This window comes from Dromiciops gliroides, chromosome 6 (assembly GCF_019393635.1).
Source record: "Dromiciops gliroides isolate mDroGli1 chromosome 6, mDroGli1.pri, whole genome shotgun sequence".
In the NCBI taxonomy this organism is placed as follows: Eukaryota; Metazoa; Chordata; class Mammalia; order Microbiotheria; family Microbiotheriidae; genus Dromiciops; species Dromiciops gliroides.
Genome location: NC_057866.1, coordinates 4,754,512 through 4,778,773, shown reverse-complemented (window position 1 = coordinate 4,778,773; position 24,262 = coordinate 4,754,512). Strand labels below are relative to the sequence as shown.

At 45.8% G+C, this 24,262-nt stretch overlaps 2 protein-coding genes across 5 annotated transcripts in view; both read right to left on the bottom strand.

Annotated features, from left to right (window-relative positions):
* The window catches only part of SHANK2 (SH3 and multiple ankyrin repeat domains 2), a 692,308-nt gene that overhangs the window by 266,545 nt on the left and 401,501 nt on the right, over window positions 1-24,262 (bottom strand). The gene's annotated exons all lie outside the window — the stretch shown is intronic.
* LOC122731693 (GTP-binding nuclear protein Ran-like) lies at window positions 20,876-21,750 on the bottom strand. Its single transcript, XM_043971955.1, has one exon. It carries the CDS (start codon window positions 21,721-21,723, stop codon window positions 21,073-21,075), a length of 651 nt encoding a protein of 216 aa, XP_043827890.1. The 5' UTR covers window positions 21,724-21,750; the 3' UTR covers window positions 20,876-21,072.

Sequence of the window (24,262 nt, the reverse complement as noted above, 5' to 3'; positions counted from 1 at the left end):
ATAAAAGAAAGGATTAGGTCTAATGGCCTTTATGGTCCCCTCCAGATCTAAATTGTACAGGAACAACCGTAGGATGCTCTTAGAAGGCCAGCTTAGGAAACTCAGCCACAGAGGGAAGCTCTTCTATTAGGGACAGGCTCACCTGCTAAGTCTCTAGAGCTGAGACTCCAAAAGGCAGTCAAGGATACAAAGAATGAGGGATGGCTAGGAAGTAGGGAGTTACTCCCAATGTAGCTCTGAAACTTCAACTGGAAATGTAACAGGGGAGGGCTCAGGGCTCATGTACATCTTACAGCACTGTGCTAAGAGACGAGGATGCACAGATATACATGGAACGGTTCTTGACCTCCAGCAGCTTACATTTTAACATAGGCAGAGGGAGATCACATAGAAACAGATCATTGAAATTCAGAATGTCGATGAAGTTCTTTTTTTAGGGGGAATCCAACTATCAGCTGGAGATCAGGGAAGGCTTCCTGTAGAAGCTGAGCTTTGAAGTAGCTTGGGATCTGAGTGCAAGACACGAGGAAAAGATCATGGTGGCCATGGAGAACAAACTTCATGTGGGGAGCGATGGGCAGGCCACTATGCTGAAATAAAGAGTTTGTCATGTGCAAAGGTCTCGAGAGACAGTCTGTGATAGGCTTGGAAGTCTAACGGAGGAATGAATGTGTTTGACTCTAGAGCCAGCAGGCAGCCAGTGGCACTTCCTGGGCAGGGAAATGATGTGGTGAGGGCTGTGCTTAGGAATCTCATTCTGGAAGCTGTGTGGGGGGTGGATGGAAAGGGGGGAGACCAACGAGGAGATTACTGGGATAGTCCAGGTGAGGGGTGCTGAGGGTCTGATCTCAGCGCCTACCACTTTAGGTCATAGGGCAGGGTGGACTCCATGACCACTGTGCTTCTTCTCAACTCTCAGATTCTTTGAATGTGTGGAGGGGATGGTTATAAGATAGATTAGGGGAGAGAATCTACCAGAATTGGTAAGTGATTGAAAAGGGAGGAGGAGTCAGTGGTTGTAGAATTGTGGGGCTGGATGGGACCTCCGTGGTCATCCACTCAAAAGCCCTTCTGTTACAGGGGAGGACAGGGGCCCAGGACAGTCTGGTGACTTGCCAAAGGTCACACAAGGGTCTGAAGTATCCAAGCCAGGATTAGAAGCCCAGTCCTGTGGCTCTGAATTCTGCTTTCTTTCCAATGTTCCCAAGCTGCCTTATCTGGAGGCAGGGTTTTATTTCTTCCGTTGTAGGCCTGCAGTGACCCCTAATGTGAAAGGATGGTACAATACCTGGGCAGAAGGGCCCTGAGCTTCTCTTGGGTAGCAGCCCCTCACTCCCTTCTCTGGGTTAATGGTCCAGGCAGATGGAAGACTCCCAGCCTATTCCAAGTCCTGATACCTACTTACTACCGTGGTTTCTCCTTTCATCTCAAGACCTCACTTGAAACAGCTTTCAAATTAGATGATATAGTGTAAGGCGGGGGTGGGGGGGTGGGGGGGTGGGGGGTGGTTTAAAAAGATCCCCCAGGATTGTTAAGCCCTGTCCGAGCCACTAATCTGTAAGGGCCAAATTTAATATGGGAAGAGTTAATTGAGAGGCTAGCTGCAATACTGGGAATCAGAAAACAATGGGGGACCTCTAGGTCCTGAGCCTCCTCTCTTCCACACTGCCCCCTCCCCAATTGTTTCTCCCAGACTGATAAGAAATGAGATTAAAAAACCTCTTTTCAAAAACCCCCCCAAATCCCCGGGGTTTATTGATGGGGATGAATTTAGAAATAAGGATAAAGATAAGCAGGAAATACTACCTGTAAACTCACCCACCAGACTCAGCTGCTTCGCATTTAACTCTCTCTATCCCCCTGCGTGTGGCCATGTTTAACTTTCTCGCGTGCCACTGTGAACTCTTCTCTCTCTCTCTCTCTCTCTCTCTCTCTCTCTCTCTCTCTCTCTCTCTCTCTTTCTTCTTCTTCTTCTTCTTCTTCTTCTTCTTCTTCTTCTTCTTCTTCTTCTTCTTCTTCTTCTTCTTCTTCTTCTTCTTCTTCTTCTTCTTCTTCTTCTTCTTCTTCTTCTTCTTCTTCTTCTTCTTCTTCTTCTTCTTCTTCTCTCCTCCCTCCCTCTTCCCTACCCCCCACAATAAAAAACCCTTCTCTCACAGGAAACCCAAGCTGACCACCCATACATCCCAAGCCAATTTGCTGGCACCCCTAGGGGCGGTGCCCAAGGCCGGCCGGGGCATGGGGTTTTCTTGCGTAACCCCACTTGGCAGAGGGAGCCAGGGCTCGGATTTTCCATGCATACCCCTGCTGGGCAGAGGGAACCAGGGTGCACCCAAGGCTTGCCAATTTTAGCCAAAGATGGAATCCCCCAAATCACAATCAATTCTTACAATAGTTAAATGAATCTACCTTTGCAGGCTGCAGAGTCCAACTCTTCCAAAACCAGGAAAGGGGAATTGTGGAAACTTTACTAGTGTAGACACCTCAAGTGAGTTGAGGTGGTGAAGAAGGAATTCTTTTTTAAAGAACAAGGCATCAGCCTCCTCTGTCCTCCCTCCCCTCCCAATTCACTGACATAGATTATCAGGCCAAGTTTCCTTAGTGGGAGGCCCAAATGCATCCTGGTTCAAGTTTGGATGGCCCTGATGCATCTCTTCCAGCGTTCTTAGGGGAGTGCTGATGGAGACTGCTCAGGGCTAGAAAGCTTATATTGGTCCTAGGCCTTGGTCTCCAACTAGCCTGTACTCACCAGAATACTTTAAAGGGTCTACTTCATCTCCTCCTACTAGTGGAGATCGCAGCTCATCTATGGCTTTAAGTGACAAGTTCCAGGGAGCTGGTCAAGGTTTGGAGAATTGAAGGAATTTTCCCATAGTCACTCAACTATTAAGTACTAGAAGTGAATCTGAACCCAGGCCTTCTTGGAGTCCCATGCTACATTTTTTCACACTAATTGCTAGTGAAATCCTTTGGGTAAATTTCTGAGCAAGGCACTTTCCTCACTGACATGGAATTTCATCTTGTTTCCTGTGGTACCTGCTTATAACAAGGGGTCTGAAAAAAGACCCTGTCAGCTCCCAAACTAATAAAATCCACCTTCCCAGCCCTGGAGAATTCCCCAGTGGAGCATCAGAAACCTCCTGAGGGGGGACAGGAAGGCTTGTTAGCCTTATTCAGGAGGCAAGAAAAATATAACCCACATTGGGGTCAGAGAACCTCCCCACGATCACTCAGAGCTGAGCTGCTTGTCTCATTGCTAGGTTCAGACATGGAATGACAGCCCATAGCTATTGGCTCCTTGTCTCTGTCTCTCTCTCTCTCTCTCTCTCTCTCTCTCTCTCTCTCTCTCTCTCTCTCTCTCTCTCTCTCTCTCTCTCTCTCTCTCTCTCAGCAAGGTATTTGTAATACCAAGACTTGGGTTCAAATTCTGGTTCTCTAGTGGGAGAGTCAGGAGACCCTTGGTCACTATCCTATGTTTGTCACTCACTAGTTAAGTGGTCCTGCTCAAATAACTCCCCGGAGCTTCATTATCTGTAAAGTGGGGAGATAATCATGGCTCATATCCCTCCTCTTGCAAGGTCATCGTGAGGTTCACTTGTCACAGTTTACATAAATCCCATTACAAAGTTTATGGAACCACATGAATATCACCTCCTCCTCCTGCTTTATTACCCTTACCCAGGTGATGTTATACCTTGATGATGTCACAACATCCCTGAGATGCAGTTTTCCTGTCTGTAAGAAGTTGGTGGGACCAGATGAAATCTTAGTTCCTTCCTCTTCTAAATACTGACCTATCAGTTACCTTTCCCAATCTGGGCTTCCCTAAGCTGCTTTTAATTCTCACCCTAAGGGGGATGGGACACCCTGCAGAAAGTTTGGTGGAAAAATAAAGAGGAGTCAATTTTCATCTGGCAGAATTATTCCATGCAAAATGAATTTTAAATATTTCCCTAATTGGTCTTTTAAGGGAAATGTTTTGCTAGCACTGACACCTTCTAAGGGTTACATACACACCCTAGAGATGGAGTTTGATTTTTGCAAACTATTCAGGCTTCTTTACCTAACTGATCCATTTTGAATGACTTCTAGAAACATGGCTGAGATACACAGGGTTTGTGGGGTGTCCCTTAAGTCATAAGCCACTTCACCCTTGGTACCCACCCTTCCCCACTTTGAAGATGGAAGACTGGAGCTGAGTCTGGGTCTCAGGTTATGGCTCCAAAAGCACCCCCCTCCCAATTTCTTCCTGTTTCCTTTAAGAGCCTTCTGGGAGGGCAGCTGGATGGCGCAGTGGATAGAGCACTGGCCCTGGATTCAGGAGGTCCTGAATTCAAATCCAGCCTCAGACACTTAACAATTACTAGCTGTGTGACTCTGGGCAAGTCACTTAACCCCAACTGCCTCACCAAAAAAAATAAATAAATAAATAAAAAGAAAAGAACAGAACCTTCCGGGAGAGCATGTGGAATTTTAGGAGATTAAAAAAAGCTTCCTCTGTGCTTGGGGCCAACAATTCCACCCCAAGGCATAAAGGCCCACACCATGTTGGAGGACAGATGCACCAAGACCTTAAATTATTGGATGAAATATTGAGACTGTTTTGGAAAGACGGATCTAGAAAGGAGGATGCTGGAACTAACCCAGCCACAGAAGATAACTGTGTCACCTCTAATTTACATACAATTGATCTGACATTTTCAAAACATCCTTTTCCCCCCCTGTGGCTAAATCAAGAAAGCAAGCTCTCCTTGCTTTCCAGAGGCCTCCTCCTACCCTGCCATGGCCTGTTTTTCATCTGAATTTTCAGGAATCAAGAGGGCCTGAGCTCATCCCACCTCAAATGCTTCCTAGCTGTGTAAACCTTCGAAAGTCACTGAAATTGTCTGCCTCGGTTTCCTCCCCTACAGAATGGGGCTCACAATAAGCCCTACCTTGCAGGGTGGTTGTGGGACTCAAATGAGATAATATATGGATAATATGTGAATAGCATTCTGCATACCTTAAAGTGTTCTAGAAAGGAGAGCTATTAGGTAGTAGAAAGAAGATGTAAATGACAAAACCAGAGGGATTGGACTTGGCAGAACAAACTTCCAGGACTTTGTCATATACACTGTGAGCTAGTCATTCCCAATGATGTCCTTGTGCATTATCTGCTAGTACCAGGGGATCCTTACTCCAGGTGTTCACTAAGTGGCTGCAAATGTTCAATGTGCATGATGCTACTTATTGCAACAGGAAAACTGGCTCATGGGCTTTAAAATAGGTTTCAACAATGAAGCTTTTCTGATTAATATCAGGAACTGGGGCACCCAGCCCATTCCATTTTGTGTGAAATGAATAACAAAAGACAATTTGATGAAGAAAGTATGGACAACTGTGAAAGGGGAAAAAGCATTATATAAGAAGTACTCAAATTAAGTCTTCAAAGAAAATAAGGATTCCAGATGGCATGTAGGCTGCTGGGTGGCTCAGTGGATAGAACACTGGGCCTGGAGTCCAGAAGACCTGAATTCAAATCTGACCTCAGACACTTACTAGCTATGTAACCCTGGATGAGTCATTTTACCCCTTTGCCTCAGTTTCTTCATTTATAAAATTAGCTGGAGGAGGAAATGGCCAACCACTCCAATATCCTTGCCAAGAAAGCCCCCAAATTGGGTGACAAAGAGTTTGACATGACTAAAATGATTGAATGATAACAAAAAAGGGGAATATATTCTAGATATAGGGGACAGTTTATGAAAGATACAGAGATGAGAAATGGAATATCAGATTCTGGTAAACAGTTAATAGGTCATCTTGGCTGACATAGAGTAGGCCTGAGGGGGAGGATGTGAAAGAAGTCCAGAAAGGTGGTCGATGTTTACAAGACTGGCTTGAGAGCCTGTAGCATTTTGTCCTAGAGGTAGTAAGGAGCCACTGAAGATTCTGGATCAGAGAATGAAATGGTCAAACCAATCTTTTTGGAATATTCTTTTAGCATCTCTAGGCTATCATGGTGACCTTTTCATTTCAAGAGAAAGGGAGGGAGGTCTCTAGCATGTTAGGTGGAGCCCCTGTGGTGAATTCATGTCGGGGGGGGGGCACAGACAAGAATGGAAAACAGGCATATGCAAAGAGCAGGGACAAATGGGTCAGCACCCTCTGGAGCAAGCATCACAACTGGTCCTTCTCCTTCCCCTTTGGGGATAGTACCACAGGATGGGCAGGGGTGGGAAGAGGAAAGGGAAGGGTCTGAGCACTGTAAAACATTATCTTATTTGAGCCTCAAAACAACTCTGAGAGGTAGGTGCTATCCATAGCTATATTTTATAGTTGAGGAAACTGAGGCAGAGAGAGATTCAGTGACTTGCCCAGGGTCACACAGCTAGTAAGTATCTGAATCTAGATTTGAATTCATGTCTTCCTGATTCCAGGCCCAGTGTTTTATCCCCTGAGCCACTTTGTTCCCAGGTATATGTGGGTTGGGATCTGCTCCTTCAGAAGAGAAATCCAAATTAATGAGAAGACAGATCCATTTGGTTTTTGAGCACTTAATTTGGTAGCTGTCAGACTCTATAAAAGAGAGACTAGAAACAGGGAGCCCCTTGAAGTGGCGATGGAAAAGCCATGTGGGCAGAGAGAAGAGGAAGGTGTGGATTGGTAAGATGGGGCAACCGATTGGATCTGGCAGGGGAAAGAGGGTGAGGAGCCCAGGGTGACTCTGAGGTCCTGATGGAGAAGGGGAAGAGATGTAAGAAAGTCACAGGGGGGATCAGCTAAACAACTGCAGGGGATAACTCAACTCGGCAACTCAAAGTGAATGTACCCTTGGGGAAGGGAGCTCCTTCCCAGTGAGTTGCTGTTTAGGATGTTCACTTGCAATCATGCTCATCACAAAACAACCACCACCACAATAAACACAATAAAAGAATTCCTGAAATTACTGGTGGTGGGGTTTCCTTAGTGGCTCCAGCCCAGCCTGATGGGTTTAAGGGAAAACCTCCATTTGCCACATCAATTCCTTTGAGCCATGACTGGGATCTGCTGCTCCATCTAGTGGCAGACTCTGTAACTGTGAGTCATGCCAGTTTTCTTCTCTGGTTGCCAAGGCTGTTGGAGAAGGGGGATAGAAGGCTGTGCGGAATTCTGGGGCTCAGGTCCCACTCTGCCACTTCACTAGGTGATAGGAAAGTCCCTTCTTTTCCCTGGGTCCCAGTTCCACTCAGTAAAACAAGGTGGTTGGACAAGTTCAGCTTTTGTTCAGCTCAGACATTCCATCATTTCATGACTTCAGTGAATAAGAGGGGAGCTTGCTCCAGGACACAGGAGCACTGGACAGCTCTTGCTGGACATGCCTCAATTTGCTACCCTACCGATGCTCTCAAGAGAGTTTTCCACTTAATGCCAAGATGTTCATTTTCTTGGGAGTTTCAATTAAATCTGCAGGGGAAACCTTATGAATTACTGAATGGCAAAAAAAAAAAAAAAAAAAAGAATCTGTCTCCACCTAAGGCTTCTTTTAACGGGCAGCTAGGTGGAGCAGTAGATAAATCACTGACTCTGGATTCAGGAGGACCTGAGTTCAAATCTGGCCTGAGACACTTGACACTTACTAGGCAAGTCACTTAACTCTCATTGCCCTGCAAAAAAAAAAAAAAAGTCCTGAATGGTGATAGCCCAAGGACAATATGCTGGCCTTCGCTTCTATTGGGCATTTAGACACTTGGGCCTGACCTGACCTGACCCAAAGTAGAAGCCCAGGTAGCGTCTCCAACTTCTGCTTCTCTCCAGATGTTGATGTGTTTTTCACTGAGGAAAACAAGGAGGAAGCAGTAAAGTGGTGTGTGTTTCCAGGCGTCTACCCCTCCTCTGGGGAAGGGAATCCATCTGTTCTTTCGACCCTCTCCGCTTCAATTTGACTCTGCTTTCCCAAGACAGTGAGATAGAGTTGTTAATTCAATATGTTAGTTAAGCCTCTTAAGACACAAGTCAACCCATTTTGCTGGTCTACAGATGTTCAGCCATTCCAAAGGCTTAATTCCCAAGCCTGCCTCTTGTTCGAGGATCATTTTTCTTCTGTCTAAGTTTCCAAGATTTCTTAATTGTTCTCACTACTGTTCTTATAATGATGCTTTGGGGCAGAGGGCTGGGCTTGTGTCCCTTCCTTCTCCTTATGTGAGGGTCAGTGCAGTCCTGCTCTAGCAGCCTGGTGTGGCCACAATCCTGGCGGATTCAGTATGAGAACGCAGCTCACATGCCAGCTGAACTTCTTCCTGCATCTGGGACTTTGGACAAGTCCTTCTCCCAGCCTCACTTGGCTCCTCTGATAGCTCAGATGATCTTTAAGGCACCTATGAGTCTCTCCCAAGTATACACCACACAGCCAACAAAATCCACTCTGCTCTCAATGAACCCAGGTGGTTGTCCATCGCCCAGATATCAGACATAGATTCTTCTGTTCGGCATGAAAGCTCTTTACAGCCTGCTCCTGAGCTAGTGCCCCAGGCTTTCTCCTCATGATGTCCCTCTGAACACTACACTGGCTAGCCAAACAGGCCTTCTTCTTGTCCTTGCCCATGATACTCCATCTCTCATCTCAAAACCGTGACTGGGCTGCATTCTCTCCTCACCTTTACTTCAGCTCCTTCAGGAGCTGGAGAATTTGGAATGTTTGTCTAGTCTGGTCAGGTAGAATTATTTGGTTGGTTACCTTTACTGAACTTTCTTTTAAAATGTTTTATTGATGCTTTTATATAGTCTAATAACTTCCTAATGACTCAACCACCCCCATAAGAAAACCCTCCTTACAACCAACTAAGTAAGAAACAATCTGCACACCAGCCCGCTCTGAAAATCTCTGCTTCATGGCCCACCTAGAGCTGATCCCGCCTCTCCCCTCTCCCAAGGGCTGGGAAGCACTTATTGTGATCATCCCCCCAAGTCAGGACTGCTCACTGAATTGATGTGACTTCCCAGCTTCATCAATGCTCCCTGACTTTCCACAATGTTTTCTCCCAGTTTGCTCACTTTGTTCTGCATCATTTTGGCATCTTGAATTCTGCCCAATTCTCCAGGTTTCTTTTTTCTGATGGCACAATTATGTCCCATTGCATTCGTATACTGCAGTTTGGCCCCTCCCCATTCCAAAGGCATCTCTTTTTTCCCTCTCATCTTTGCCAATTAAAACAAATAATGCTACAGACATTTTATACAGATGTGACCTTTACAGAATCATAGGATTCTAGGGTTGGAAAGGCCCTTGGTAGCCCCCAAAGAATGCTCACTGCACTCTCCCTCCCAAGTGGTCATCTGGCCTCACTTTGAAGGCCTCCACTGAGGAGGAAGCCATTACCTCCTGGCTATCTCATGTGACTCTTGGACTAACTCCCTGCGGCACCTGCTTTTTACCCACATTGCTGGAAATACCTGGTTTGGGGATTTCTGTAGTTTAAACTGCCAGTGTTTTGGGGAACAGCTGGCCTCATTCATCCCTAGGTTTACCGACAGTGAGAAGGCGTGCCTACCTTCTCACACTCACTCCCCTCTAGATGGATATTTTCTCCCCACTTTTCACCGAAGTCAGACTGACGGCTGTGAGGTGGGAGCTCAATTGTCTCGATCTGCACTTCTACTATGAGTAATTTGGGTGATTTTTTTATGTGGATGTTGTTAGCTTGCATTTGGTTTGGTGAATCCTGCCATTTAAATGTTTTTCCCTGTTGCTGAGAAAGTAACAGTCAATCCTGGTTGGGCAGGGGCTACGAGTGATCAAATGACTGTGGCATTAAGACAAAAGGCAGCAAAGAAATTTACCTAATAATCATCGTGATAATAAGCACCCTGATGAGATCAGTTACGTTTAAATCATTTTCTCTTTTTTCCACAAGTGTGGAGGCTGATGTCAGACCTCCAGACAATATGCAAATCTCTTCCCAGAGTGAGATTAGAAAGCATCTTCCCTCTGCTCTCCGGCTTCCCTGATTGGAATTTGAATAATGAGGTGACAGGCGTCACAAGAGTGTGTCAGGTTTTTGCCAGTGTCTCCTTTGTCTGAGGCTGGACACAATGGCTTCAATGTGACAACCAAAGTCTCCCAATCAATGGACTGGAGAGGTCAGCCGGGGCTTTTCCACCCATTTCCAGCGGGCGGTTTGGTTATGGGCTTGCAGACACTTATTTTCTCTCCTGTGCTCAACCTCTTGCCCTCACTCTGGAAAGTCTGCCCATGGAAACTGCATGGTAAACAGGTAGAGTGAGACAATGGGTGCAGACTTCGAGAGGGTCATCAGTGAGGTGAATTTTTCAAAAGACCAACTCAGCCCAGCTCAATAGCCAATGTACCAACAACTTTCATTTAAGGCAAAAATGCTACCTCTTCTCCCAAGGTCACACAGTTGATCAGATTCCCCACCCAGAAACTAATTAGATGAGGAGGAAGCCAGGGCCTCCCTGGGTTCATCACAGTAAAGAATGAGGAGGATAAATCTCTCAGAGTACACTTCTATCTTCTGAGAAAATTAACTACTGATAATGTCCTCAGTAAGCCTGGACTAGAAAAACTTTGGATCGTCCCTTAACCAACTCCCAACTACCCCCAGAAATTGTCTTGAGCTTTCTGCCATTTGAAATTGTAGAGAATGGGGAGCACCAAAAAACCAAATGAGTTGGAATTTGGCTCAGTTTCTGAATGGCCCGAAAGAAGCCTGCCTGGCAGCTCAGAGTTGACTGTTCTCTATTTGGAGATGTCTTGTTCTCCACCAGCTTGGGTCTGGGAAGTGACTAGAACTACAGATCCATGCTGAGGTAAGAAGATCAAGCACAGAGACATCTCTAACCAGCTTGCGTTTTTTCTTTTCCTAGTCAGTGGGTCCAGCACAAACACATCTGTAAGACTTACTCCTTCGGGATGTGCTTGGCAGAGCCACCACAGGCTGGGCAACACTAACCCATACCATTAATATAGAGATTAATATGGTCACCCCAAAGTCAAGAGGATTGCCAAGTATGATGCCAATTACCTCTAAAACCAGCATTCACTGAGTGACCTAAATTGGGACATGCTTCCCAGGAAACTTGTGGAAGGAAAGGCACCCACGCCTTTCCTCCCCAAGGTAGGCTACCCACCTTCCCCTCTTAATGCCATATCGTGCTCAGAAAGAAAGCTGTGATTTAGAATATTGGATTATTTCTGTGTGTCCTGTATGGATCTACTGTGATGTGGTTGAGTGGAAAGATGGACAATGAATTGGAGGTCAGGAGAGTCTCAGAATTCCCTATACGTAGGATGAACTTTCTTCTTATCTGCTTCAAACCTCAGATTAAGTGATACCCCCCTAGATGATTTCCCTAACTGCTCATGCCTTTCCTCTAGAGTGATTTTTAAAATCTACTTTGTAAATATGTTACACATACTTATATGTGCATATGCCATTTTTCCCAGGAGACAGGAACTGATGAAGGGTCTCTATTTTCAGGTGGCTCAGAGACATCCTGAGACATCCTAGCAATCTTCAAGCCCTACCATCAGGAAAGGCTCCAATCTTGCATTTCTCATCATGCTATGGGTATAGTAATCAAATAAATATGTTTTCTTGGAAAGGGTACAACAATCAATGTCCTGTGGCTCCACTCTCCATCCCTGTGACTCTAAACCACAATGTCTTTCCAAGCTCTTTGAGGGAAGAGCTTAGCCATTATCTTTGAATCTTCCATGTTTACGTGGGTACCTGACACTTAGTAAACACTTCAAAGCTTTCTTCATTCATTCATTCATGAATACATACATTTATATATACACTGATCCTTTTTTTTCATAGACTCCTTGAGGCCAGGGACTTTTCTTTGTATCCAAAGTACCTTCACATAGTAGTTGCTTAAGCAATGCCTGTTAATTGATTGATGGATAAATGTTGGCTTTACTACTAGTACTGTTCATCTTTACCTGGAGTTAGTCAGAGCCAGTCTAAAGGTAAATTATGAGGGAAGAAAAGTTTGTCTTCAGTTTTTTCTTCAATCCTCCTTCTCCCAATGACCAGGGTCACCTCTCTGGTGACCTCATAATGGAAGCATATACCTGACTTTTCCTTCCTGTCCTCCCCCTTAACTCTCCTGGTCCTCATTCCCCTCAGGGCCCTTACTAGGTGTCTGAAGCTAACTGGATAAACTAATTTGAGCCCAAGTGTGGAACCACCTCTTCCAGAGTCAGTTTCACTCACTAAGTATTTATGGAGGATTCTCTATCTGCATTTAAAGAGGAGCCTTCCAAGCTTCAACACAAAGGAGAAAGTCAGGGCCTTGTGAAAGGGCTCTTTAAGCCAAACCCCGAACTCCTGACATATTTTCAGTTTTCAAGGATTTGAAGGCTGTCACAAAGAAGAGGGGCTAGTCTGGAGCCCCCTTGTTTGTCCCCAGAAGGCAGAACTGGAAGAAATTGGGTAGAGTGAGGCTGGGATGGCATAAAAAGGACACCCTAGTTTGGGTGTAATTAAGAAGAGGAATGGGCTGCCTAGGGAAGTAGGGAGTTCCCCATCATGGGATCTGTCCAAAAAATGAGTGCTTGTTGGGGATATTAAAGAGGGATTCTTATGGATGTACACTTTGGACTAGACGCCTTGAGGCCCCATCCGGCCTCCCACATTTTGTGGATAGCTTGGCCTCACAAGAATAATTAGGGGAAGGTGAAAGTAAACCCAAGGATAAAAGGCTGAGAGGGCTCACTGTGCCCCACCTCCTTTTTGTTCATTTTTTTTAAGTGAGGCAATTGGGGTTAAGTGACTTGCCCAGGGTCACACAGCTAGTAAGTTTTTGGTTTTTTTTTTTGTTTTTAATTTTTGCAGGGCAATGGGGGTTAAGTGACTTGCCCAGGGTCACACAGCTAGTTAAGTGTCAAGTGTCTGAGGCTGGATTTGAACTCAGGTACTCCTGAATCCAAGGCCAGTGCTTTATCCACTGCGCCACCTAGCTGCCCCCACAGCTAGTAAGTTTTAAGTGTCTGTGGCCAGATTTGAACTCTATTGACTGCGCCACCTAGCTGCCCTGCCCCATCTCCTTTTGAACACAAAAATCTTGATTAGAAGAAAAAGCAGCATCTCAAAGAGGAGCATGATGGGGCTTCTCCCACTGAAAAACAATCTTCAGGTCACCTAAGCCAGCTTCCTGCCTCTGAGCAGTTAGGTATTATTATCCCAAGTTGCAGTAGATACAACTGAGACTGAGGCCACATGAATTTTCCTAGGTCATTCAGCCAATAAGAGCTGGGACTAAATGAGAGTAAGGTCCTTGAAGAATGCAAGTTCCCTCTATGGGGCAGAGGCTTGAACCATTTGCCAGGAATGAGGAGCCAAACATCCAAAGAGAGATGCAAGGGCGAGGAAATGCACAGGAAAGGAGTAAGAGGCACTTCTGGGCTGTTCACGTCAGTGCCTGAGCACATCTCTGCCAGTCTTCTGTGCCAAGGCCATGGGAGGGAGGTGACTATGGCCTTTGGGCCATCCCTGAAAGGTTCTCCTGGGCAAGTTAGGGCTGAGGGGATGGAAGACAGCAGTTCCAGGGCCCTTGGTCAGCCTCAGTGTCCTGGAGATGTTTGGGGAGCCCAGAATCCCAGGATTCCAAAACCTGTCAGACTTCAGAAGCCTAACCCAGACCTGCTCAAGCCTCCCATCAGTGCCAGCCTTGGCCTGAAGGCCTCCAGGGAGGCAGAGGCGACCTCCTGCCCAAGCAGCCCCTGCCACACTAGGATGGCTCTCATTGTTGCTAATTCTGTCTCTGCAAGCCCCACCCTGGGGCTACACATTCTGCCCTTGGGGGACAAGCAGGACAAGTTACTGACCTTTTACAGAACTTAGCAGCCCTCTGAATAAATGCAAAACTAAGCCGGCAGGTCCCCTGTACTTTTCCTTCTCCACATTAAACACCACCGGCTCCTTGGGCCAATCCTTCTACGGTATACTCTTGAGACCCTTCACCAAAATGGCTGACCAATGTCCTCCTCCAGTGTGGCCCAGGCACAGAACCAAGCCCTCCAGGGCAGAGGTCAGGGGACCGTCACCTCCCTACACTGGGACCCCAGGCCTTTCCATGCAGCATATGTTTGCACCGGCTCTTTTGGCCACTATATCCCAATGCTAACTCATTGGACTCTTGCAATTTATTGAAACACCCAGATCTTTTGGCAGATGAGTTTCTTTCTCACCACATCACCCTCATCTTGGGCTCATAAAGGTGATCTTCTTGAACCCAAGCATAAGACTTTACATTTTATCTCATTGCTCCCAGTTCACTGTCCCAGCGTTTGGAGAGGGAAGGAGGATTCTGAGAACGGAGAGGATGAGAAACTGAGTCCAGAGAGCTCATGGCTGCTGGCCTCGACTTGCTCAGGGAGGCTGGGGCCCAGGCCTGAAGCACTCAGGAGGGTGTGGGCACCGCTCAGCCTGTTAAGAACCCAGGTTCCCTGACTCCTAGGCTATAGCACGGGCCTTAGACTCCAGAGCCTTCTCTAGGAACAGAAACAGAATCATTGAAAACAGTCACCAAAGCAGATCCTGCTTGACGTTTTTAGCTTGCAGCCTTGCCCAGGCCTCCTTTCATATCCAGGCCCCAAGGTGCCCAGCCCAGGGGCTGCTGCTGACATCATTCATCCCAGGGTGCACCAGGATCTCTCCCATGCCCTCCAACCATCTCAGCCATGGCTTATCAAGAAAGCAATTTGATTTGTTCCAAGCCACATGGGCCCAGAGACATCCAGGCACCAGATGCCTGGGTCTCCCCATGACTGCCCCAAACTGCTCTCCCAACCCTAGTTATGAAGCCCAGTCTTAATCACAACATTTCCAATGAAGTGAGTGGCAGTTTGCTGGCAGGAGCCTGAAGGTCCGAGATCAATCCTGAACCACTTCCCAGATGCCCACAAGCACACTCTGCCCAGCCACCGCGGCCCTTCCAGCTGGGTGACTTTCCTGCTGACAATAGCCACCTTGTCCTCACCTCATGACTCAGCTGAGCATCTCACCCACCATCAGTGCCAATTGAAGGGAAAACAGTACCAGGCGTCTCTCGGGTGGCTGACTTCTGAGCATCAGCTGCTCCTATAAAACCTCAGGAGGCCATGGAATGACAGGCTGCTAGAGTGGGGAGGGGGGGGGCAGGCAGAGAAGATCTGGTGCTGACCTTAGGGCACAGAATGTGGGATGACGAAGCTGGAAAGGACCAAAAGGAGAGAGAATCTCAGAGGGGGCAGGGACCTGGGAACGTGGAACAGAGAATGTCAGGACGGGGAGGACCTGAAATGAACAGGAAGAGGAGGCCTGAGAGGGAAAGGGGCTAGCCTCAGGCTACCAATCAGAAGCATGTGCTACCATGGGCCAGTCACTGTGCCAGGAAATGGGGGTGGAAGTACAAAGAATGAACCAATCCCTCCTCCTCCCAAGGAACTCATATCAGACAGCAGTGGACAGAACACTGGCCTGGAATGAGGAAGATCGAAGTTCAAATCAGGCCTCAAACATGTATTTGCTGTGTTTCCCTGGGCAAGTCACTTAGCCTCTGTCTGCCTCAACTGTAAATGGAGATAATGAGAGCACCTACCCCCCTGGGTTGTTGTGAAGGTCAACTGTGAAATGGGGGTCATGATAGCATTTATCTCCCAGGTTTGTTATTGAGGATCAAATGATATTTCATAATATTTGTAAAGATGTTTGTAAAGCACTTAGCACAGTGCCTCACACATAGTAGGTGCTTAATAAATGGTTGTTCGCTTCTCCTTCTCATATATATTTTGCGGGGCAATGAGGGTTAAGTGACTTGCCCAGGGTCACACAACTAGTAAGTGTCAAGTGTCTGAGGTTGGATTTGAACTCAGGTCCTCCTGAATCCAGGGCCGGTGCTTTATCCACTGCACCATCTAGTTGCCCTTTCTCTTATATTCTAACAAACGGGCAAAGTACATATAAAATACACACAGCATAAACATATAGTGAATAAGTGGTCAAGCACACTACCCTGGTTATATACCTAATACACACATAATAACCATGTTACTTAATACAATGTAGTTTGGGAGGGACAATATTAATGGTTTCGGGGGAAGGGGATCAGAAGAGGCTCCATGCAGATGCTGGTATCTGACTTGGATCTTGAAGAAGGAGAGAAAGAGAAGAAGGGCATTCCTAGTCTCTGGCATGAGGACAGCCAGTACAAAGGCATGGAGGTGGGAGATGGGGGAGGGGATCTATATGATGAACAGGGAGGATGCCAGTTGGAATGAATTGCCCAGATTTTACAAACCAAGAACCGAGCCCAAAGCAGCACTGAGGCATCCTGGTTGTGCATTGCCTCTACAAAATGCATAACATTAGGTAGAAAAAAGACTATGGATTTGCTTTAAAAGGGGCAGCCCCAAGTAGACATGGGCAGTTTGGGACAGGCTGATCCAACCTGTTGTGGTTCTGCAACACAGCAGGAGAGAACTGTAACAAAGGCCCAAGGGAAGCCCTCCCCCATGTTGGTTGAGTGAATGAGTGAAAGAACATTGGGGTAACAGTGATTTAATACATTTAATTTGGGGTGGGGGAGGCTGTTGCTACATCCAGGGTCACCACTTTCAGGCCCAGCCTGTGGTTGGATTTCTTCCTCCCCCCCTTTTAACATGTTCATTAAATTGAGTTTGAGAGCTAGCAGTGGGGGATGGTATTTGGAGAACCCAAAGGAAGAAGAATACACAGAAATCATTTAACTTCATGTGACAAGACTTGTAACTTCAGCAAATTCCTTGATTCTGAAATGGCTTAAAACAACATGGAATTATCTTCCAAATGATCTGGCTGCATGATTCTGGAGCTCTGTTATCAGCTAGGCTTCCAAACAAAGCCCATTTACTGCTGACATTTCCTTCTTTCTGAAAGACAGTAGGGAGAGATCAGAACATGACAGAAGGTCTTCACTTGAAGGCATTTCATTGGCCATAGAATGTCATGGTCAGTTGAGCTGCTGAGAGCCTCTTATCCAATTCCCTCATTTGATTGAGTAGGGTCCCAGGGTGTCCAGCTCACAGGGACCACAGAGATAATCTAGAAAGGAAACCAAGGCCAGGGCGAGCGTGGGACCTGCCCAAATCAGACTGCCATGAAAGCAGAGAGCCCAGCCACTGTTCTGTCCAACAATCCACCAAGACTCTTCACTAAGTTTCTGGGCCTGTCTCATTATTTTAAACTCTACAAAGGAAAATTTTGCTCAATAGGTGAATCTTGGAGAGGGAGGAGTGCACTAAAATGGAGCATCTCTGCCACCAACCCACTGGACAGATAAACAGAGCTCTTGTCATGCATATACAATGTAAGGAATTAATTGTGATTTGGGGTTTTCATAACCCTATCTTTGCTTCATTATGGCCAGACTGAAAAAAATGTAAGCTTAAAAGCCTAAGAGAAGATGGGTGTGCACTTTGAGAGATAATTGAACAAATAAGAGGAACTCTGACCACAGGGAACATTTATTGAGTCAAAGTATTGAACTAAGTAACTAAGCCTCCCCTAACAGCTCCCTGACGCCCACATGGGCCAGGCCAGATTATAATGGGGATAGCCTATGTGGGTGTGCTAAACCAATTGGAGACTCAGCATGGCTAAGAACTGCCCCTTCCTGTGGGAGAGGCAGAAAGAGGGAGGAGGGAGTTTTCTGAGAGAAACAGGGAAGGAAGATAGGGACAGAGAGAGGAGCTGTTGATGTTTGACCTTTGGACAAGAACAGAGGAGACTGAAAGCTAATTCTCATTAGAGTTACCGATTTTGGGTGGTTGTGAGTTTTTGAGGCAAAACTAGCTTTTTGGAGCTAGCTGGGCTGGAGGCAAATTTGGGGTGCCAGGGGCCTTTTTTCCCCAGAGATTTCGATATTGTTCCTAGCTCTATTAACCTCACTTGTGTTGTAAATTTGTTCCCATTAATAAACCTGTTTTGTTTTTGAAGGAGGCCGTATCCTTTTTTATCCCAATACTATGGCGAGCCACCCAATTAACTCTTCCCCTTCTTGACCCTTACAACAATGTGCCATGCGCTGCTACCCTAACTTAAACAAGATCAAGCTACCTTCAAGTAGCTTCCATTCTAATTGGAAAGAAACCAAACAATTCCTAAAGGACAATTGGAAAGTGAAGACCAGGGTGGCCTCCTTCCGAGGAGGAGGAATGCTAACAAGAGGACCACCCAAACAGCCCTATTCCCACAAAGGAATTCACAAACTTCCCCAGGTTTAGAGCCATTTCTTGAGTATCTCTTGTCCTAGAGTCCTTGACTAACATGAAATAATAGTTATTTATTCATTAGAATCTACTAACCTGGACTTGTCATAGCATTTGGAGCTAGAGGGGATTCGTCTGGTTAGTTTTAGATCTTGTTGGCCACTATTGTTTCAGGGACACTGCTGCCAACATTGATGAGAAGTCCTAATCTTTCAAACTTTCAGAATTCAGAAGGTCTGAAATAAATTCCCTTTCGGGGGACTTCTCCTGGAAAGCTGGCCTAGACTGGCTTGCTGCTTTATCCTGGCCCTCCAGGTGTGACCAATTCTCTTCCACCAACTACAAGCTACTTCCTGTGTGGAATGATCTGCTTTCATTTAATGACTCAAGTAATTCCCTGTTCCTGAAACTTATTAAGTCCTCATTCATTCATACATGGTTTATACATTTGATTGATTGATTCAATGAAAGGTCTAGGGATGTTCACCTCAGGTTTTCATGTTTGACTGACTGTTTCTATAATTCAATCAAAGAAGCATTCTCACCTGATAAAGAACCAATGTCCAGAGAACTGCTAATTATATTATCTGGGGCTGAAGGGTGTCAATTATCCCTTCTTATAAATTCATTGAGGGACAAGAGTCTATGACAAGGTCAGACTACACGAAAGGAAAGAGTTTGAAATAAGGATGGAAAGAGAGGTGAGACCCAGATCATGGAAGGCTTTGAATGCCAGACTGAAGCATTTGTGTTTTATCCTAGAGGTAATAGGGAGTCACTGAAGGTCTTTGAACAAGGCAGTGTCATTGTCAGACCTTAGTTTTATTTGTTGTTGTTGTTTTTGCGGGGCAATGAGGATTAAGTGACTTGCCCAGGGTCACACAGCTAGTAAGTGTCAAGTGTCTGAGGCCAGATTTGAACTCAGGTCCTCCTGAATCCAGGGCCAGTGTTTTATCCATTGCACCACCTAGACCTTAGTTTTAGAAAATTATTTTGGCAGCTGTATGCAGTGGAAAGAGTGATGACCTTGAAGTCACAGGATCTGAGTTCAAATCACACCTATTTCACTTACTACCTGTGTGACCCAGGGTAAGTGACATGCCTGGGTATCAGTTCCCTTACCTATAAGATGAGAGGAGAGCATTGGCCTTTATGAACTCTAAAGACTCCTTCCAGCTCTAAGATTTTCATTGATCATCCTTAGAGGATGTTTTCTGTTCTGGCCTCAGAATTCCTTTAAAGATGAAAGCACCCATCATTGGGTGAGAACACTTGATTGTCTCTAAACCCACGGCCTTGGAAAAGTGGTTGTGTTTCCTTCCTTGGCCAGGCTGTGAAAGGGTGACATGGCTTCTTCTATCACTGAGGTGCAGGGAGCATACCTTTCAGGATGCTTTCGGCCATAAAATCAAATTTTCATGCTTGGACTGTGATGCAGACAGCCACAATAGATGTGCAGAGCCTCAAAGTAAGGGATGTGGGGGAAAAGTCTGGAAGAAAGCAGTCTAGGGTGGAGACTACCAGCTCAGACCATTCGATACCCACTTTGAAGCAGGACCAAAGTGGGGGAAGGGAGCCCAGTCTGTACTGCAGGAGGCCAGGTTAAAGGACCTGAGGATTGTTAGCTTTGGAAGACTAGGCCAGTCCTGCTAATTGTCTTAAAATATTTTATGGGCTATTTCTTAGAAGAGGAAATAGGTTTGTGCTCTGTAGCTCAGTTGGCAGAATAATGATGAATGGGTAGAATATACAGAAGCAAATTTCAGCTTCATAGAGGGAAAAGGCAAGGCTGCTAGTTGGTGCCACAGTGGACAGAGTGCCAACCTGGAGTCAGGGAGAGTTATCTTCCTGTGTTCAAATCTGACCTCAGACACATTACTAGCTGTCTGACCCTGGATAAGTCACTTAACCCTGTTTGTAAAAAAATAAGCCAAAGAAGGGAATGGCAAACCACTCCATTATTTTTGCTAAGAAAACCCCAAACATGGTCACGACTGGAAATGATTGAATAATGACAAAAAGTCTCCTTCCAAATAGCTCTATTCCAAGTTGCAATGGGATATCTCAGGAGGTGGTGAGTTATCCCTCCTAGGCAGTCTCCCAGCATGAGGTTAGGTGCCCACTTAAGGCCCCTGCAATGCTGACTCTGGGTTCCTAAAACTGGATGGTTTTGCTCAGTTTTCTGGGTGCCCTATTTATCTTCCCTAACATTTATATTATTCACCTGCAAAATGGAGGATGGGGCGATGAGCTCCACCGTTCTTTCTTGCTCCCTGGGTTATGTGCTTCTGAGAGATATCCTGAGCAAATGGGTTTCTTCCTCTGAACTGCCACCACTGACTGTGCCTCTCACTGAGGACTTTTATGTCCTAGCTCCATCTCGGGGATGCTGAAACCAACCCAGCTGTCCTTTCAAAGGCAACCTGGCAATAACAACAGTCATAGGGGCAGTGACTTAAAATTAGCAAAGCACTTCCCAGGCTGGGTCTCATTTTTTCTTTTTTTTTTTTAATTTGAAATACAACTTTATTATGATCTAAATGAAAAAAGGAATGGGAATGACAGTAACAAACAAGATTCACCACTGAATATTTGTGATGGGACTGCAGCAGTCTTATTTGAAACTCAAGGGGACGTAATTGAGGTCCAAAACAGCTAAATATGCAGGTCCAAAATATGAATCATATTTTTTAAACTGCCACATTCACTCCGAAGCCCATTCATCTCCTTCAGCATCCCAAAGATTAAGCACATGTTCTGCTCAGCTATATAATAAAGTGGCAAACACGCTACACCACTGACATCACAGGACAGTTGCCTATAAAACTAGACCTCTGACGCTGGGCTCTAGCTTCAATCCCTTAGCGGTCATCATCTTCATCAGGGAGCACAGTTGTCTGAGCGATCTGTAAATCCTGCTCATACCGTGCTGCCAGTGCTGGGTCCATGACAACTTCTGGAGGAGCAAGAGCAGGCATGGCAACAAAATCCAAATTAAGGTCTCCAATAAGTTTTCTAGCAAGCCAAAGGAAGGGCTTCTCAAAGTTGTAGTTACTTTTGGCTGAAATGTCATAGTACTGGAGATTCTTCTTCCTATGGAAGACCATTGATTTCGCCTTGACTTTTCTGTCCTTAATATCCACTTTGTTGCCACATAACACTATCGGGATATTTTCACATACTCGTACCAGATCTCTATGCCAGTTAGGTACATTCTTGTAAGTAATTCTTGATGTAACATCAAACATTATAATGGCACACTGAGCTTGGATGTAATAACCATCTCTCAGACCACCAAATTTCTCTTGGCCAGCTGTATCCCATACGTTGAATTTAATAGGCCCTCTGTTAGTATGGAACACGAGAGGATGCACCTCAACACCCAAGGTGGCTACATACTTCTTCTCAAATTCACCCATCAAGTGACGTTTTACAAAGGTGGTTTTTCCAGTACCTCCATCACCAACTAATACAAGTTTGAACTGGACTTGGGGTTCTCCTTGGGCAGCCATCGCGATGGTTCTTCCAGAAGCGTCTCGGTCTCTGCCTGACTGAACGTTGGAAAGATGGCGGAAGCACCTCATTTTTTCTTACAACAACCCGTTGAGGAATTTGTAGTTATAATTACCTTTTACAGATAAGGAAACTGAGACTCCAAAGAGCTAAGAGGCTTTTCCAGGGTCACTCAGCTAATAATCATCTTCATGACATGCTTTATGTCCAACAATGGATAAAAGAAGGAGGAAGGGAAGGAAGGAGGCAGAAAAAAGAGAGGGAGGGAAGTAAGAAGGGAGGGAGGGAAGGATAGAAAGAAGGAAGGAGAGAGGGAAGAAAGGAGGGAGAGAGGGAAGGAAGGAAGAGAATAAGGAGAAAAGAAGGAGAGAGGGAGGGAAGAAAGGATGGAAGGAAAGAAGAAAGGAAAGGGAGGGAATAAATGAAAGGAGGGAGGGAAGGAAGGATAGAAGAAAGGGAGGGAAGAAAAGCAGGAAGGAGGGAAGAAAGGATGCAAGGAAGAAAGGAAGGAAAGGGGTGGGAAGTAAGGAAGGAGGGAAGAAAGAAGGGAGGTAGAGAAAGGACTGAAGAAAAGAAGAAAGGGAGGAGAGGCAAAAAAGAAAAAGAGGTAAGGAAGGAAGAAAGAAAGGAGGAAGGAGGGAAGGAAGGAAGGAGAAAGAAGGAAGCAAGCATTTATTATGCATTTACAGTGTACTAGGCACTATGCTAAGCCAAATTAATTAAGCTCAACAAACTATAGGGAGTCAGAATTCTTATATAAACAGCTTTTCACAGGTTAGGGAATCCTGGGATCTTACCTCTAAAGCTAGAAGCAAGCTCAGAGACCAGCTAGTCCAGCTCCTTAATTTTTGTGAATTGAGAAACTGAGACCCAGAGAAAAGAAAATGGTTTCCAAAGGTCACAGTGAGGTCAGTGATAGAGCTAGCATTCAAACTCAGATCCTCTGACCTCAGATCCAGGCCACTGTGTCAGGAGGGTCCTGAGGTCCTCTCAGGTTATTTTCTAAAGGAAGATACTAAGCCCAAGAAAGCTTTTTGCCTGACTCTTCTTGTAGTTGGTAAGACCCAGGTTCAAATCTTACCTTAGACACTTAACAGCTGCATAACCCTGGGCAAGGCCAGAGTTAACCTTTCTCAGCCTCAGTTTCCTCATCTGTAAAATGAGGAGGCTGGACTTAATGACCTTGAAGACCCTTTTCACCTTTACATTTATGACCCACTTCTCATACTAAGTCACAAGAGAGTATTCTAAGAATGAACTGGGAGGACCAGTGCTTTGGGAGAGAAGAGCTGGCTTTAAATCCAGGGGAAAGTGAATTATTCTCCTAGTGCCTAGGTTTGTGCATTCATAACAGGGCAGGATGGGTTGGACCAGAAGATTTCAAAGGCCTCCATCCTCTGGAATAGGGTCCATAAGCCTCAGGCACGTCTCCATGAGTTGCTGGTGTCCTTTGGGCTTTGTCAGCTGTACTTGATAAAGAAAATCCAGAACCCACTCAGAATCCTTTAGTGGGGGGAGTCCTGCTCAAAGAGAGAGCGAAAGGGCACTGTCCCTAGAGACGCTGGCCACTTAGCACAGCAGACAATGGTCTCTTTTTCTCCAGACTGAAATGGGTCACCAACAACTGGCGTATAAAGATAGAGAAGGTCTTTGGCCCTAGCCACTTTGTTCTCACGATGTGACCATTATTACCCCCTCTAGACCCTGATTCCAGGGCTAGCCTTAGATGCCAGCTCCCAGTGAAGGGCATGAACAACTCATCAGAACCTTCCTTGTAGTCCATACAACTGCCAAGGACCAAGCTGCCTGAGTTGCTCACCCTCATGCTGACAAATCCCAGGACTCCACTAGAGCGAGGGATAGTCTTCCTAAGCTGGGCATTCGCAGAAAGAAGTGACTTGCCCAAGATCACCCAGCAAGTCAATGGAAGAGACGGGACTACAACCAAGGTACTCCAAGGTTCAGCGCAGGCTAGATGCAGTGGCTGTGCTCCACACAACAAAACAGACAGTTACAGATATTCAATAAGTGAGCACACAACCTTGGCAAGGCTCCACCTCGAGGCTATTAGAGAGTGTTGCTTTTGCTACACATGAATTGCCATGAAGCGCTCCTCGCCACACACGCCTTCTCTTCTTATCACCTACTCCTTTATAACTGCTTTATTTTGGAGGAGATAAAGACTGACTTAGGCAATCAGAAGGAATTTAGAGACTGCAAACTTTTTTTCAGTATCCTTTCAGAAAGGGAAAAACACTAGCGAAGTGAGTGGTATTAAGTAGGACCATGTCAACCCAAAGAAGTCCAAATCTGTAAATACGGGTTTTTTGGGGGAGATGCCACATGTAGACAGGGGCAGGCAGCCAGGGTTAGCCCTTACAAGGACCTCTCCCTCCACTTCACTTCACAGGAAAACAGGACCACTGTCGAGATAAGGAGGTAGGGTAGATAGAGCAATGGCCCTCGACCCCTGTCTCTAACGATCTGACATGACTGGCACTTAATGAGGTTTTGAGTAATGAAGCAATTCACCTACTA

What these genes read in the sequence shown, in the direction of transcription:
- LOC122731693 (XM_043971955.1), bottom strand. Translation starts at nt 21,723, where the DNA reads ATGGCTGCCCAAGGAGAACCCCAAGTCCAGTTCAAACTTGTATTAGTT.